This window comes from Pseudophryne corroboree, chromosome 4 (genome assembly GCF_028390025.1).
Source record: "Pseudophryne corroboree isolate aPseCor3 chromosome 4, aPseCor3.hap2, whole genome shotgun sequence".
In the NCBI taxonomy this organism is placed as follows: domain Eukaryota; kingdom Metazoa; phylum Chordata; class Amphibia; order Anura; family Myobatrachidae; genus Pseudophryne; species Pseudophryne corroboree.
Genome location: NC_086447.1, coordinates 193333240 through 193348212, shown reverse-complemented (window position 1 = coordinate 193348212; position 14973 = coordinate 193333240). Strand labels below are relative to the sequence as shown.

The 14973-nt window shown below is 48.0% G+C and overlaps 1 protein-coding gene and 1 long non-coding RNA gene across 4 annotated transcripts in view; one reads left to right on the top strand and one right to left on the bottom strand.

Moving 5' to 3' along the window:
- LOC134909157 (glypican-5-like) overlaps positions 1-14973 on the bottom strand; it is a 437429-nt gene that overhangs the window by 66134 nt on the left and 356322 nt on the right. For all 3 annotated transcript variants that reach the window (XM_063915669.1, XM_063915671.1, XM_063915672.1), the window contains one exon: positions 8318-8462. In XM_063915669.1, the coding sequence (XP_063771739.1) occupies positions 8318-8462 (145 nt within the window). The remainder of the gene's footprint in view (positions 1-8317; positions 8463-14973) is intronic.
- LOC134909158 (uncharacterized) overlaps positions 1-14973 on the top strand; it is a 155751-nt gene that overhangs the window by 41657 nt on the left and 99121 nt on the right. The window lies entirely within an intron of this gene.

Here is a 14973-nt window from a genome sequence, read left to right as displayed (position 1 = left end):
AATTTGAAATATGAAAGGTTCCTAGAGATGATACTGATGGAATGGCCTAATCAAACCCCACATCAGTATGAGGAGAGTGGAGGAGACAGGTAGTACTCCGGTAGCAGGGGGCAGGTGCCTAAATATGAACAGTTGGAAAAATAGTGTGCAACATCAAACACACTGTGGCACGTGGCACTTGAGACACAAATGTTTTCACCACTGTAGTGTTTTGTTTGTTTGTTTTTAAACTGAATTGAATGATTATGTCTGACTTAAATGTGAGGCTACATCAGGTATTTTTATTGTAAGGGTCATTATGATCCTGAAAAGCAAACTGATATGTATAACGCATTTCACAGCCTCCTTGAAGTCTAAAGACACAGCCCCTGTAAAAGCTATCTGTACTTAGATTTGTGGTTTGCTGGTTGGTGGATGGCTTAGAAAAGAACCCAGTAAAATGTTACAGCAGAATCCAGCTAGCTATCACTTTTGGACAATTGCCTGTATTAATTTCTTAAAACAGAGGTTCCAAAACGTGGCCCTCAAGGCACCCCAACAGTCCAGGTTTTAGGTGTATCCATGGCTCAGCACAGATGGTTAAATCAAATTGACTAAGGTGCTAATTAAGTCACCTGTGGCCAAGCATGGATACATTTAAAACCAGGACCACTGGGGTGCCTTGAGGACCGCGTTTGTGAACCTCTGTGTTAAAAATAAGAATTTACTTACCGATAATTCTATTTCTCGGAGTCCGTAGTGGATGCTGGGGTTCCTGAAAGGACCATGGGGAATAGCGGCTCCGCAGGAGACAGGGCACAAAAGTAAAGCTTTTACAGGTCAGGTGGTGTGTACTGGCTCCTCCCCCTATGACCCTCCTCCAGACTCCAGTTAGGTACTGTGCCCGGACGAGCGTACACAATAAGGGAGGATTTTGAATCCCGGGTAAGACTCATACCAGCCACACCAATCACACCGTACAACTTGTGATCTAAACCCAGTTAACAGTATGATAACAGAGGAGCCTCTGAAAGATGGCTTCCTAAACAATAACCCGAATTAGTTAACAATAACTATGTACAAGTATTGCAGATAATCCGCACTTGGGATGGGCGCCCAGCATCCACTACGGACTCCGAGAAATAGAATTATCGGTAAGTAAATTCTTATTTTCTCTATCGTCCTAAGTGGATGCTGGGGTTCCTGAAAGGACCATGGGGATTATACCAAAGCTCCCAAACGGGCGGGAGAGTGCGGATGACTCTGCAGCACCGAATGAGAGAACTCCAGGTCCTCCTTTGCCAGGGTATCAAATTTGCAAAAATTTACAAACGTGTTCTCCCCTGACCACGTAGCTGCTCGGCAGAGTTGTAATGCCGAGACCCCTCGGGCAGCCGCCCAAGATGAGCCCACCTTCCTTGCGGAATGGGCCTTAACAGATTTAGGCTGTGGCAGGCCTGCCACAGAATGTACAAGTTGAATTTTGTTACAAATCCAACGAGCAATCGACTGCTTAGAAGCAGGTGCACCCAACTTGTTGGGTGCATACAGTATAAACAGCGAGTCAGATTTTCTGACTCCAGCCGTCCTTTAAATGTATATTTTTAAGGCTCTGACAACGTCCAACAACTTGGAGTCCTTCAAGTCGTCTGTAGCCGCAGGCACTACAATAGGCTGGTTCAGGTGAAACGCTGATACCACCTTAGGGAGAAAATGCGGACGCGTCCGCAGCTCTGCCCTATGTCGAATGGAAAATTAAATAAGTGCTTTTATAAAACAAAGCCGCCAGTTCAGATACTCTCCCGGCCGAAGCCAGGGCCAGTAACATAGTCACTTTCCATGTGAGATATTTCAAATCCACATTCTTTAGTGGTTCAAACCAATTGGATTTGAGGAAATCTAAAACTACATTTAGATCCCACGGTGCCACCTTAGGCACCACAGGAGGCTGTATATGCAGTACTCCTTTGATAAAAATCTGGACCTCAGGGACCGAGGCCAATTCTTTTTGGAAGAATATTGATAGGGCCGAAATTTGAACCTTAATAGATCCCAATTTGAGACCCAAAGACAATCCTGATTGCAGGAAATGTAGGAAAACGACCCAGTTGAAATTCCTCCATCGGAGCACTCCGCTGCTCGCACCACGCAACATATTTTCGCCCAATACGGCGATAATGCTTCGCGGTGACTTCCTACCTTGCCTTTATCAAGGTAGGAATGACTTCTTCTGGAATGCCTTTTCCTTTTAGGATCTGGCATTCAAACGCCATGCCGTCAAACGCAGCCGCGGTAAGTCTTGAAAAAGACAAGGACCCTGCTGAAGCAGGTCCCTTCTCAGAAGTAGAGGCCACGGATCGTCCGTGACCATCTCTTGAAGTTCCGGGTACCAAGTTCTTCTTGGCCAATCCGGAGCCACTAGTCTTACTCCTCTTTGCCGTATAATCCTCAATACCTTTGGTATGAGAGGCAGAGGAGGAAACACATATACCGACTGGTACACCCAAGGTGTTACCAGCGCGTCCACAGCTATTGCCTGCGGATCTCTTGACCTGGCGCAATACCTGTCCAGTGTTTTGTTGAGGCGAGACGCCATCATGTCCACCATTGGTTTTACCCAACGGTTTAATAGCATGTGGAAGACTTCTGGATGAAGTCCCCACTCTCCCGGGTGAAGGTCGTGTCTGCTGAGGAAGTCTGCTTCCCAGTTGTCCACGCCCGGGATGAATACTGCTGACAGTGCTATCACGTGATTCTCCGCCCAGCGAAGGATCCTGGCAGCTTCTGCCATTGCCCTCCTGCTTCTTGTGCCGCCCTGTCTGTTTACATGGGCGACTGCCGTGATGTTGTCCGACTGGATCAACACCGGTCTTCCTTGAAGCAGAGGTTCCGCCTGGCTTAGAGCATTGTAGATTGCTCTTAGTTCCAGAATGCTTATGTGAAGAGACTTTTTCAGGCTCGACCACACTCCCTGGAAATTTTTTTTTTTTTTCCTGTGTGACTTCTCCCCAGCCTCTCAGGCTGGCATCCGTGGTCACCAGGATCCAATCCTGCATGCCGAATCTGCGGCCCTCCAATAGATGAGCCTCCTGCAACCACCACAGAAAGGATACCCTTGTCCTCGGCGACAGGGTTATCCGCAGGTGCATCTGAAGATGCGACCCTGACCATTTGTCCAGCAGCTCCCTTTGCATGGAATCTGCCGAAAGGGATTGCTTCGTAAGAAGCTACCATTTTTTCCCAGGACTCTTGTGCATTGATGTACAGACACCTTTCCTGGTTTTAGGAGGTTCCTGACCAGGTCAGATAACTCCTTGGCTTTTTCTTCGGGAAGAAAAACCTTTTTCTGAACTGTGTCCAGAATCATCCCCAGGAACAGCAGACGAGTTGTCGGCATTAATTGGGATTTTGGAATATTCAGAATCCATCCGTGCTGCTTTAGCACCTCTTGAGATAGTGCTAAACCCATCTCTAGCTGTTCTCTGGACCTTGCCCTTATTAGGAGATCGTCCAAGTATGGGATAATTAATACGCCTTTTCTTCGAAGAAGAAATATTATCTCGGCCATTACCTTTGTAAAGACCCGAGGTGCCGTGGACAAACCAAACGGCAGCGTCTGAAACTGATAGTGACAGTTTTGTACAACGAACCTGAGGTACCCCTGGTGTGAGGGGTAATTGAAACGTGGAGATACGCATCCTTGATGTCCAAGGATACCATAAAGTCCCCTTCTTCCAGGTTCGCTATCACTGCTCTGAGTGACTCCATCTTGAACTTGAACTTCTTTATGTACAGGTTCAAGGACTTCAGATTTAGAATAGGCCTTACCGAGCCATCCGGCTTCGGTACCACAAAAAGAGTGGAATAATACCCCTTCCCTTGTTGTAGAAGAGGTACCTTGACTATCACCTGCTGAGAATACAGCTTGTGAATGGCTTCCAAAACCGTCTCCCTTTCTGAGGGGGACGTTGGTAAAGCAGACTTCAGGAAACGGCGAGGTGGCTCTGTCTCTAATTTCAACCTGTACCCCTGAGATATTATCTGCAGGATCCAGGGATTTACCTGCGAGTGAGCCCACTGCGCGCTGTAATTCTTGAGACGACCGCCTACCGCCCCCGAGTCCGCTTGCGAAGCCCCAGCGTCATGCTGAGGCTTTTGTAGAAGCCGGGGAGGGCTTCTGTTCCTGGGAAGGAGCTGCCTGTTGCTGTCTCTTCCCTCGTCCTCTGCCTCGTGGCAGATATGAATAGCCCTTTGCTCTCTTATTTTTAAAGGAACGAAAGGGCTGCGGTTGAAAGGTCGGTGCCTTTTTCTGTTGGAGAGTGACTTGAGGTAGAAAGGTGGATTTCCCGGCCGTAGCCGTGGCCACCAATCCGATAGACCGACCCCAAATAACTCCTCTACGCATCGCCTGTCCACTGTCGTGTCCATAAAGCTCTTCTGGCCGAAATGGACATAGCACTTACCCGTGATGCCAGTGTGCAGATATCTCTCTGTGCATCACGCATATAAAGAAATGCATCCTTTATTTGTTCTAACGACAGTAAAATATTGTCCCTGTCCAGGGTATCAATATTTTCGATCAGGGACTCTGACCAAACTACCCCAGCACTGCACATCCAGGCAGTCGCAATAGCTGGTCGTAGTATAACATCTGCATGTGTGTATATACCTTTTTGGATATTTTCCATCCTCCTATCTGATGGATCTTTAAGTGCGGCCGTCTCAGGAGAGGGTAACGCCACTTGTTTTGATAAGCGTGTTAGCGCTTTGTCCACCCTAGGAGGTGTTTCCCAGCGCTCCCTAACCTCTGGCGGGAAAGGGTATAAAGCCAATAACTTCTTTGAAATTAGCAGTTTTTTATCGGGGCACCCCACGCTTCATCACACACGTCATTTAATTCTTCTGATTCGGTAAAAACTACTGGTAGTTTTTTCACACCCCACATAATACCCTGTTTAGTGGTACCTGTAGTATCAGCTAAATGTAACATCTCCTTTATTGCCAAAATCATATAACGTGTGGCCCTACTGGAAAATACGGTTGATTCGTCACCTTCACCACCGGAATCAGTGCCTGTGTCTGGGTCTGTGTCGACCGACTGAGGCAAGGGGCGTTTTACAGCCCCTGACGGTGTTTGAGGCGCCTGGACAGGCACTAATTGAGTGTCCGGCCGCCTCATGTCGGCAAACGACTGCTTAAGCGAGTTGACGCTATCCCGTAATTCCACAAATAAAGGCATCCATTCTGGTGTCGACCCCCTAGGAGGTGACATCCTCATATTTGGCAATTGCTCCGCCTCCACACCAATAACGTCCTCATACATGTCGACACACACGTACCGACACACAGCAGACACACAGGGAATGCTCTATACGAAGACAGGACCCACTAGCCCTTTGGGGAGACAGAGGGAGAGTCTGCCAGCACACACCAAAAAGCGCTATATATGACAGGGATAGCCTTATGATTAAGTGCTCCCTTATAGCTGCTTTTATATTAATATATATAGCCATTTATTTTGCCCCCCCTCTCTGTTGTACCCTGTTTCTGTAGTGCAGTGCAGGGGAGAGACCTGGGAGCCTTCCTGACCAGCGGAGCTGTGACAGAAAATGGCGCCGTGTGCTGAGGAGATAGGCCCCGCCCCTTTTCCGGCGGGCTCGTCTCCCGCTATTTAGTACATTTAGGCAGGGGTAAATATCTCCATATAGCCTCTGGGGCTATATGTGAGGTATTTTTAGCCTTTTTAAAGGTTTTCATTTGCCTCCCAGGGTGCCCCCCCCCCAGCGCCCTGCACCCTCAGTGACTGCCGTGTGAAGTGTGCTGAGAGGAAAATGGCGCACAGCTGCAGTGCTGTGCGCTACCTTAAGAAGACTGCAGGAGTCTTCAGCCGCCGATTCTGGACCTCTTCTTGCTTCAGCATCTGTGAGGGGGCCGGCGGCGTGGCTCCGGTGACCATCCAGGCTGTACCTGTGATCGTCCCTCTGGAGCTTCATGTCCAGTAGCCAAGAAGCCAATCCATCCTGCACGCAGGTGAGTTCACTTCTTCTCCCCTCTGTCCCTCGTTGCAGTGATCCTGTTGCCAGCAGGAATCACTGTAAAATAAAAAACCTAAGCTAAACTCTCTAAGCAGCTCTTTATGAGAGCCACCTAGAATTGCACCCTTCTCGGCCGGGCACAAAAATCTAACTGGAGGAGGGTCATAGGGGGAGGAGCCAGTACACACCACCTGACCTGTAAAAGCTTTACTTTTGTGCCCTGTCTCCTGCGGAGCCGCTATTCCCCATGGTCCTTTCAGGAACCCCAGCATCCACTTAGGACGATAGAGAAACATTGTTTAGTTTAGTGTATAGTTTGCATTAGTAGTGAGGGAACTACAGGATTATCTTTATTAATTTTCACTTTTGTGTGTCTGATGCATCATATTACATTGACGACATGAAAATGCACTTTTTCACAGAAATGCAAATGAAAGGTGCAAAATGCATCAGATTTTAATTATAGAAGGCTACGCCCATTTCCATGCATCCTTTGTGCCTCTTTATCTTATATATCTGTACTTATAACCCTCTTAGTCTGCCCAACTCCTCTGGCCACTCACTTCCCCATAAAACTAGGGGCCTAATTCAGACCTGATCGTAGCAGTAACCTTGTTCGCAGATGGGCAAAAGCACGTGCACTGCGTGGGGGGGGGGGGGGGGGGGGGGGGCAGGTGTAACGTGTGCAGAGAGTTAGATTTGGGTCAGGTGTGTTCAAACTGAAATCTAAATTGCAGTGTAAAAATAAAGCAGCCAGTATTTACCCTGTACAGAAACAATATAACCCACCCAAATCTAACTCTCTCTGCACATGTTATATCTGCCCCACCTGCAGTGCACATGGTTTTGCCCATTAGCTAACACATTTGCTGCTACGATCAGGTCTGCATTAGGCCCTAGATGCTCTACCACTGCATTCCCCGGATGAGGCCTTTATGCCCCAGTCCGACACTGCCCTGGAGCAGAACCTGTGGTGACACCAGAAAAGAGTAAAGTAATTGCTCTGCACTTTTGTGGTTGGTAAATGATCCTCTAGTCTAGTGTAACAAGAGTCCCCTAAAGATATCGTCCAGAGAAGACACGTATACATCATTTCACCATGTACAATAAAAAGTAACCCATCTGTACCTGCCCTGAACGCATGGCCTACCCCACAATGTGTTTAATGACCTAGCTCACTTGAATAGCACATTATCATAAGGTTAGTAATAATTTGGCCAACAGTGATGTCTTTTAAACATTCTTTAGAATATTGACAGCTTTAACAGACTAGTCTACAGGTCATTAAGTAGCACTGGTCTAAATAGTTCTACACCACCTGCTTGTATGGAACATGGGGGCAGATGTATTAACCTGGAGAAGGCATAAGGAAGTGATAAACCAGTGCTATGTGCAAGGTGATAAATGCACCAGCCAATCAGCTCCTAATTGTTAATTTACATATTGGAGCTGATTGGCTGGTTCGTTTATCACCTTGCACATAACACTGGTTTATCACTACCTTATGCCTTCTCCAGGTTAATACATCTGCCCCATGGTCTGTCTCCACAGGATCCAGGATTTCCTTTTGTAAGATTGCGGGTGGAGTCTAACCTGCTCTAATATTGTAATTGCCAATGTTGGCAGGTATTCATTTTGATTCACCTGGCCTAAGAATGATAGTGGTCTAAAGAATGATAGTGGTCTAAAGATAGTGGTATAAAGGGGATGAGGTTAGCATCACGGCAGTTGGGATGCCAGCGGTCATGTGACTGGCACCAGAATCCCGACACCACGTGGAATCCCGAAGGTAAGTACCGGGGTCACTGTAAGGGTTAAGGCCCAGGGAGGGGGGTGTTTGGGTTAAGGACTAGAGGGGGGGAGGGAGGTTTAGACCTAGCCGCCACCCCCTGAGTCACCCCAGGCGGGTTAGGGTAGGGCACAGAGGATGGGTAAAATAATTACCCTATCCCCTATCGGCATTCTCATTGTTGGGATGCCGGTGTCTGTTAAGAGTATCACACACGTATAAAAAATAGTGAATAGTGGAATTCTCACACCTCCGTCATTTCGCATCCTGTTACATTTAGCCCCTGGCCTCTATCATCCTGGCACACCTAATAATTGCTATAACTCCAGTGACCTGATTTTCTTGTTGTTCAATTTATTTGTGTTCTGAATGATTTACAGATGCACACAATAAATTAACGGTGCACATTTGGCTTAGGTGAACGGCGTGATCTGTAAACACCTGCAGTACTTAATGCATGAATAAATTACGTAATCTGTACCAACAGCATAATATAAGTGTCACTGTTACTTACCTATGTCTAAATTGTCACCAGACCCTTGACAGCCATCCTCGTCGTCACAGTCACCGCTAGCCTCCTCGCCTTCTGTTCTGCCACCTCCTCCGCTGCCCTCCGTGATCCGCCATCGCTCCGCTTTGATCCTTTTTTCACTGCCCATCTAAGAACATATGAACAGAATACAATTGTGTAAGCATTACAGCAGTTGTCGGATCATTTATCATACACCTGAAACAATTACAGACATCATCACATATTTCATTCATTCATAACACTGCATTATGATTCATTCTGCAAAGATATTGATTTCTCAGCCTGTCCCTTCAGCTATGTAGAATGCAAAAACAATAACCTGAATAACAAAATGTATCTGTATGTCTCTGTACCATATAGCATAACAGAAGCGAGAAGCCACCCTGAGAGTACGGAGGAGCGAGACAGAGGATTCTACTTATTGGGCCTAATTCTGAGTTGATCGCAGCAGCAATTTTGTTAGCAGTTGGGCAAAACCATGTGCACTGCAGGGGAGGCAGATATAACATGTGCAGAGAGAGTTAGATTTGGGTGTGGTGTATTCAAACTGAAATCTAAATTGCAGTGTAAAAATAAAGCAGCCAGTATTTACCCTGCACAGAAACAAAATAACCCACCCAAATCTAACTCTCTCTGCATATGTTACATCTGCCCCCCCTGCAGAGCACATGGTTTTGCCCAACTGCTAACAAAATTGCTGCTGCGATCAACTCAGAATTACCCCCATAGACTGTACATTATAATTGGTTGTCATGGACCAAACACCACAACACACCAGCTACTAGCAGCTTATAAGTGGCTTCTGAGGTTGTAGTAACATAAAATTCATCTCTCCCTTCCTAGTGTCTGCCACTCTGGTGATATAGAAAGGTCTTCTGTTAAGTGATTCTGTATGGGGCTGTAAATCAGACACTGGTGTAGCTGGCAAACTACAGACTCCTGCATTTACAATACATGTGCTGGGTGCGTTTTTCATTACTACTCTATAATCGGCAGCAGGTAGGTTCACAAATAAATAATAAGAATTTACTTACCGATAATTCTATTTCTCGTAGTTCGTAGTGGATGCTGGGGACTCCGTAAGGACCATGGGGAATAGCGGCTCCGCAGGAGACTGGGCACATCTAAAGAAAGCTTTAGGACTATCTGGTGTGCACTGGCTCCTCCCCCCATGACCCTCCTCCAAGCCTCAGTTAGGATACTGTGCCCGGACGAGCGTACACAATAAGGAAGGATTTTGAATCCCGGGTAAGACTCATACCAGCCACACCCATCACACTGTACAACTTGTGATCTGAACCCAGTTAACAGCATGATAACAGAGGAGCCTCTAGAAAAGATGGCTCACTACAGCAATAACCCGATTTTTTGGTAACAATAACTATGTACCAGTATTGCAGACAATCCGCACTTGGGATGGGCGCCCAGCATCCACTACGGACTACGAGAAATAGAATTATCGGTAAGTAAATTCTTATTTTCTCTAACGTCCTAAGTGGATGCTGGGGACTCCGTAAGGACCATGGGGATTATACCAAAGCTCCCAAACGGGCGGGAGAGTGCGGATGACTCTGCAGCACCAAATGAGAGAACTCCAGGTCCTCCTCAGCCAGGGTATCAATTTTGTAGAATTTTACAAACGTATTTGCTCCTGACCAAGTAGCAGCTCGGCAAAGTTGTAAAGCCGAGACCCCTCGGGCAGCCGCCCAAGATGAGCCCCCTTCCTTGTGGAGTGGGCATTTACAGATTTTTGGCTGTGGCAGGCCTGCCACAGAATGTGCAAGCTGAATTGTACTACAAATCCAACGAGCAATAGTCTGCTTAGAAGCAGGAGCACCCAGCTTGTTGGGTGCATACAGGATAAACAGCGAGTCAGTTTTCCTGACTCCAGCCGTCCTGGAAACATATATTTTCAGGGCCCTGACAACGTCTAGCAACTTGGAGTTCTCCAAGTCCCTAGTAGCCGCAGGCACCACAATAGGTTGGTTCAGGTGAAACGCTGAAAACCACCTTAGGGAGAAACTGAGGACGAGTCCTCAATTCCGCCCTGTCCGAATGGAAAATCAGATAAGGGCTTTTACAGGATAAAGCCGCCAATTCTGACACGCGCCTGGCCCAGGCCAGGGCCAACAGCATGACCACTTTCCATGTGAGATATTTTAACTCCACAGATTTAAGTGGTTCAACCAATGTGACTTTTGGAACCCAAAAACCACATTGAGATCCCAAAGTGCCACTGGAGGCACAAAAGGAGGCTGTATATGCAGTACCCCTTTTACAAACGTCTGAACTTCAGGGACTGAAGCTAGTTCTTTTTGGAAGAAAATTGACAGAGCCGAAATTTGAACCTTAATGGACCCCAATAGACACTCCTGTTTGCAGGAAATGTAGGAATCGACCCAGTTGAATTTCCTCCGTCGGGCCTTACTGGCCTCGCACCACGCAACATATTTTCGCCAAATGCGGTGATAATGTTTTGCGGTTACATCCTTCCTGGCTTTGATCAGGATAGGGATGACTTCATCCGGAATGCCTTTTTTCCTTCAGGATCCGGCGTTCAACCGCCATGCCGTCAAACGCAGCCGCGGTAAGTCTTGGAACAGACAGGGTCCTTGCTGGAGCAGGTCCCTTCTTAGAGGTAGAGGCCACGGATCCTCCGTGAGCATCTCTTGAAGTTCCGGTTACCAAGTCCTTCTTGGCCAATCCGGAGCCACGAATATAGTGCTTACTCCTCTCCATCTTATCAATCTCAGTACCTTGGGTATGAGAGGCAGAGGAGGGAACACATACACTGACTGGTACACCCACGGTGTTACCAGAACGTCTACAGCTATTGCCTGAGGGTCCCTTGACCTGGCGCAATACCTGTCGAGTTTTTCCCAACGGTGTATAATCATGTGGAAGACTTCTGGGTGAAGTCCCCACTCTCCCGGGAGGAAGTCGTGCTGAGGAAGTCTGCTTCCCAGTTGTCCACTCCCGGAATGAATACTGCTGACAGTGCTATCACATGATTTTCCGCCCAGCGAAGAATCCTTGCAGCTTCTGCCATTGCCCTCCTGCTTCTTGTGCCACCCTGTCTGTTTACGTGGGTGACTGCCGTGATGTTGTCCGACTGGATCAACACCGGCTGACCTTGAAGCAGAGGTCTTGCTAAGCTTAGAGCATTGTAAATGGCCCTTAGCTTCAGGATATTTATGTGAAGTGATGTCTCCAGACTTGACCATAGGCCCTGGATATACCTTCCCTGTGTGACTGCTCCCCAGCCTTGCAGGCTGGCATCCGTGGTCACCAGGACCCAGTCCTGAATGCCGAATCTGCGGCCCTCTAGAAGATGAGCACTCTGCAACCACCACAGGAGGGACACCCTTGTCCTTTGTGACAGGGTTATCCGCTGATGCATCTGAAGATGCGACCCGGACCATTTGTCCAGCAGGTCCCACTGGAAAGTTCTTGCGTGGAATCTGCCGAATGGGATTGCTTCGTAGGAAGCCACAATTTTACCCAGAACCCTTGTGCATTGATGCACTGAGACTTGGCTCGGTTTTAGGAGGTTCCTGACTAGCTCGGATAACTCCCTGGCTTTCTTTTCCGGGAGAAAAGCCTTTTTCTGGACTGTGTCCAGGATCATCCCTAGGAACAGAAGACAAGTCGTCGGAACCAGCTGCGATTTTGGAATATTGAGAATCCAATCGTGCTGCCGCAACACTACCTGAAATAGTGCTACACCGACCTCCAACTGTTCCCTGGATCTTACCCTTATCAGGGAATCGTCCAAGTAAAGGATAACTAAAATTCCCTTCCCTCGAAGGAATATCATCATTTCGGCCATTACCTTGGTAAAGACCCGGGGTGCCGTGGACCATCCATACGGCAGCGTCTGAACTGATAGTGACAGTTCTGTACCATAAACCTGAGGTACCCTTGATGAGAAGGGTAAATTTTGACATGAAGGTAAGCATCCTTGATGTCCCGAGACATCATGTAGTCCCCTTCTTCCAGGTTCGCAATCACTGCTCTGAGTGACTCAATCTTGAATTTGAACCTCTGTATGTAAGTGTTCAAAGATTTTAGATTTAGAATCGGTCTCACCGAGCCGTCCGGCTTCGGTACCACAACGGTGTGGAATAATACCCCGTTCCCTGTTGCAGGAGGGGTACCTTGTTATCACCTGCTGGGAATACAGCTTGTGAATGGCTTCCAAAACAGTCTCCCTGTCAGAAGGAGACATCGGTAAAGCCGACTTTAGGAAACGGCGAGGGGGAGACGTCTCGAATTCTAATTTGTACCCCTGAGATATCACCTGTAGGATCCAGGGGTCTACTTGCGAGTGAGCCCACTGCGCGCTGAAATTCATTGAGACGGGCCCCCCACCGTGCCTGATTCTGCTTGTAAAGCCCCAGCGTCATACTGAGGGCTTGGCAGAGGCGGGAGAGGGTTTCTGTTCCTGGGAACTGGCTGATATCTGCAGCCTTTTTCCTCTCCCTCTGTCACGGGGCAGAAATGAGGAATCTTTTGCCCGCTTGTCCACAAAAAGACTGCGCCTGATAATACGGCGTCTTCCCTTTAATAAGGCAATACTTCCAAATGCCGTTTGGAATACGCATCACCTGACCACTGACGTGTCCATAACCCTCTACTGGTAGAAATGGACAACGCACTTAGACTTGATGCCAGTCGGCAAATATTCCGCTGTGCATCACGCATATATAGAAATGCATCTTTTAAATGCTCTATAGGCAAAAATATACTGTCCCTATCTAGGGTATCAATATTTTCAGTCAGGGAATCCGACCACGCCAACACAGCACTGCACATCCAGGCTGAGGCGATTGCTGGTCGCAGTATAACACCAGTATGTGTGTAAATACATTTTAGGATACCCTTCTGCTTTCTATCAGCAGGATCCTTAAGGGCGGCCATCTCAGGAGAGGGTAGAGCCCTTACAAGCGTGTGAGCGCTTTATCCACCCTAGGGGGTGTTTCCCAACGCACCCTAACCTCTGGCGGGAAAGGATATAATGCCAATAACATTTTAGAAATTATCAGTTGTTATCGGGGGAAAACCACGCATCATCACACACCTCATTTAATTTCTCAGATTCAGGAAAACTACAGGTAGTTTTTCCTCACCGAACATAATACCCCTTTTTGGTGGTACTCGTATTATCAGAAATGTGTAAAAACATTTTTCATTGCCTCAATCATGTAACGTGTGGCCCTACTGGAAGTCACATTTGTCTCTTCACCGTCGACACTGGAGTCAGTATCCGTGTCGGCGTCTATATCTGCCATCTGAGGTAACGGGCGCTTTAGAGCCCCTGACGGCCTATGAGACGTCTGGACAGGCACAAGCTGAGTAGCCGGCTGTCTCATGTCAACCACTGTCTTTTATACAGAGCTGACACTGTCATGTAATCCCTTCCAACAGTTCATCCACTCAGGTGTCGACCCCCTAGGGGGTGACATCACTACTACAGGCAATCTGCTCCGTCTCCACATCATTTTTCTCCTCATACATGTCGACACAAATGTACCGACATACAGCACACACACAGGGAATGCTCTGATAGAGGACAGGACCCACTAGCCCTTTGGGGAGACAGAGGGAGAGTTTGCCAGCACACACCAGAGCGCTATATATATATATACAGGGATAACCTTATATAAGTGTTTTTCCCCTTATAGCTGCTGTATATTTAATACTGCGCGTAATTAGTGCCCCCCCTCTCTTTTATAACCCTTTCTGTAGTGTAGTGACTGCAGGGGAGAGACAGGGAGCTTCCCTCCAACGGAGCTGTGAGGGAAAATGGCGCCAGTGTGCTGAGGAGATAGGCTCCGCCCCCTTATCGGCGGCCTTATCTCCCGTTTTTCTATGTATTTTGGCAGGGGTTAAATGCATCCATATAGCCCAGGAGCTATATGTGATGCATTTTTTTGCCATCCAAGGTGTTTATTATTGCGTCTCAGGGCGCTCCCCCCCAGCGCCCTGCACCCTCAGTGACCGGAGTGTGAAGTGTGCTGAGAGCAATGGCGCACAGCTGCAGTGCTGTGCGCTACCTTGTTGAAGACAGGACGTCTTCTGCCGCCGATTTTCCGGACCTCTTCTGCCTTCTGGCTCTGTAAGGGGGCCGGCGGCGCGGCTCTGGGACCCATCCAGGCTGTGCCTGTGATCGTCCCTCTGGAGCTAATGTCCAGTAGCCTAAGAAGCCCAATCCACTCTGCACGCAGGTGAGTTCGCTTCTTCTCCCCTTAGTCCCTCGATGCAGTGAGCCTGTTGCCAGCAGGTCTCACTGAAAATAAAAAACCTAAACTAAAACTTTCACTAAGAAGCTCAGAAGAGCCCCTAGTGTGCACCCTTCTCGTTCGGGCACAGAGATCTAACTAAGGCTTGGAGGAGGGTCATGGGGGGAGGAGCCAGTGCACACCAGATAGTCCTAAAGCTTTCTTTAGATGTGCCCAGTCTCCTGCGGAGCCGCTATTCCCCATGGTCCTTACGGAGTCCCCAGCATCCACTTAGGACGTTAGAGAAAATTGGTTAGCATCACTGCCTTACAGTACTGAGGTCGTGAGTTCAATTCCCAGTCATGGCCCATTGGTGTGAAGTTTGAATGTTCTTCTTGTAGGTCTGGCTTAAGCCTT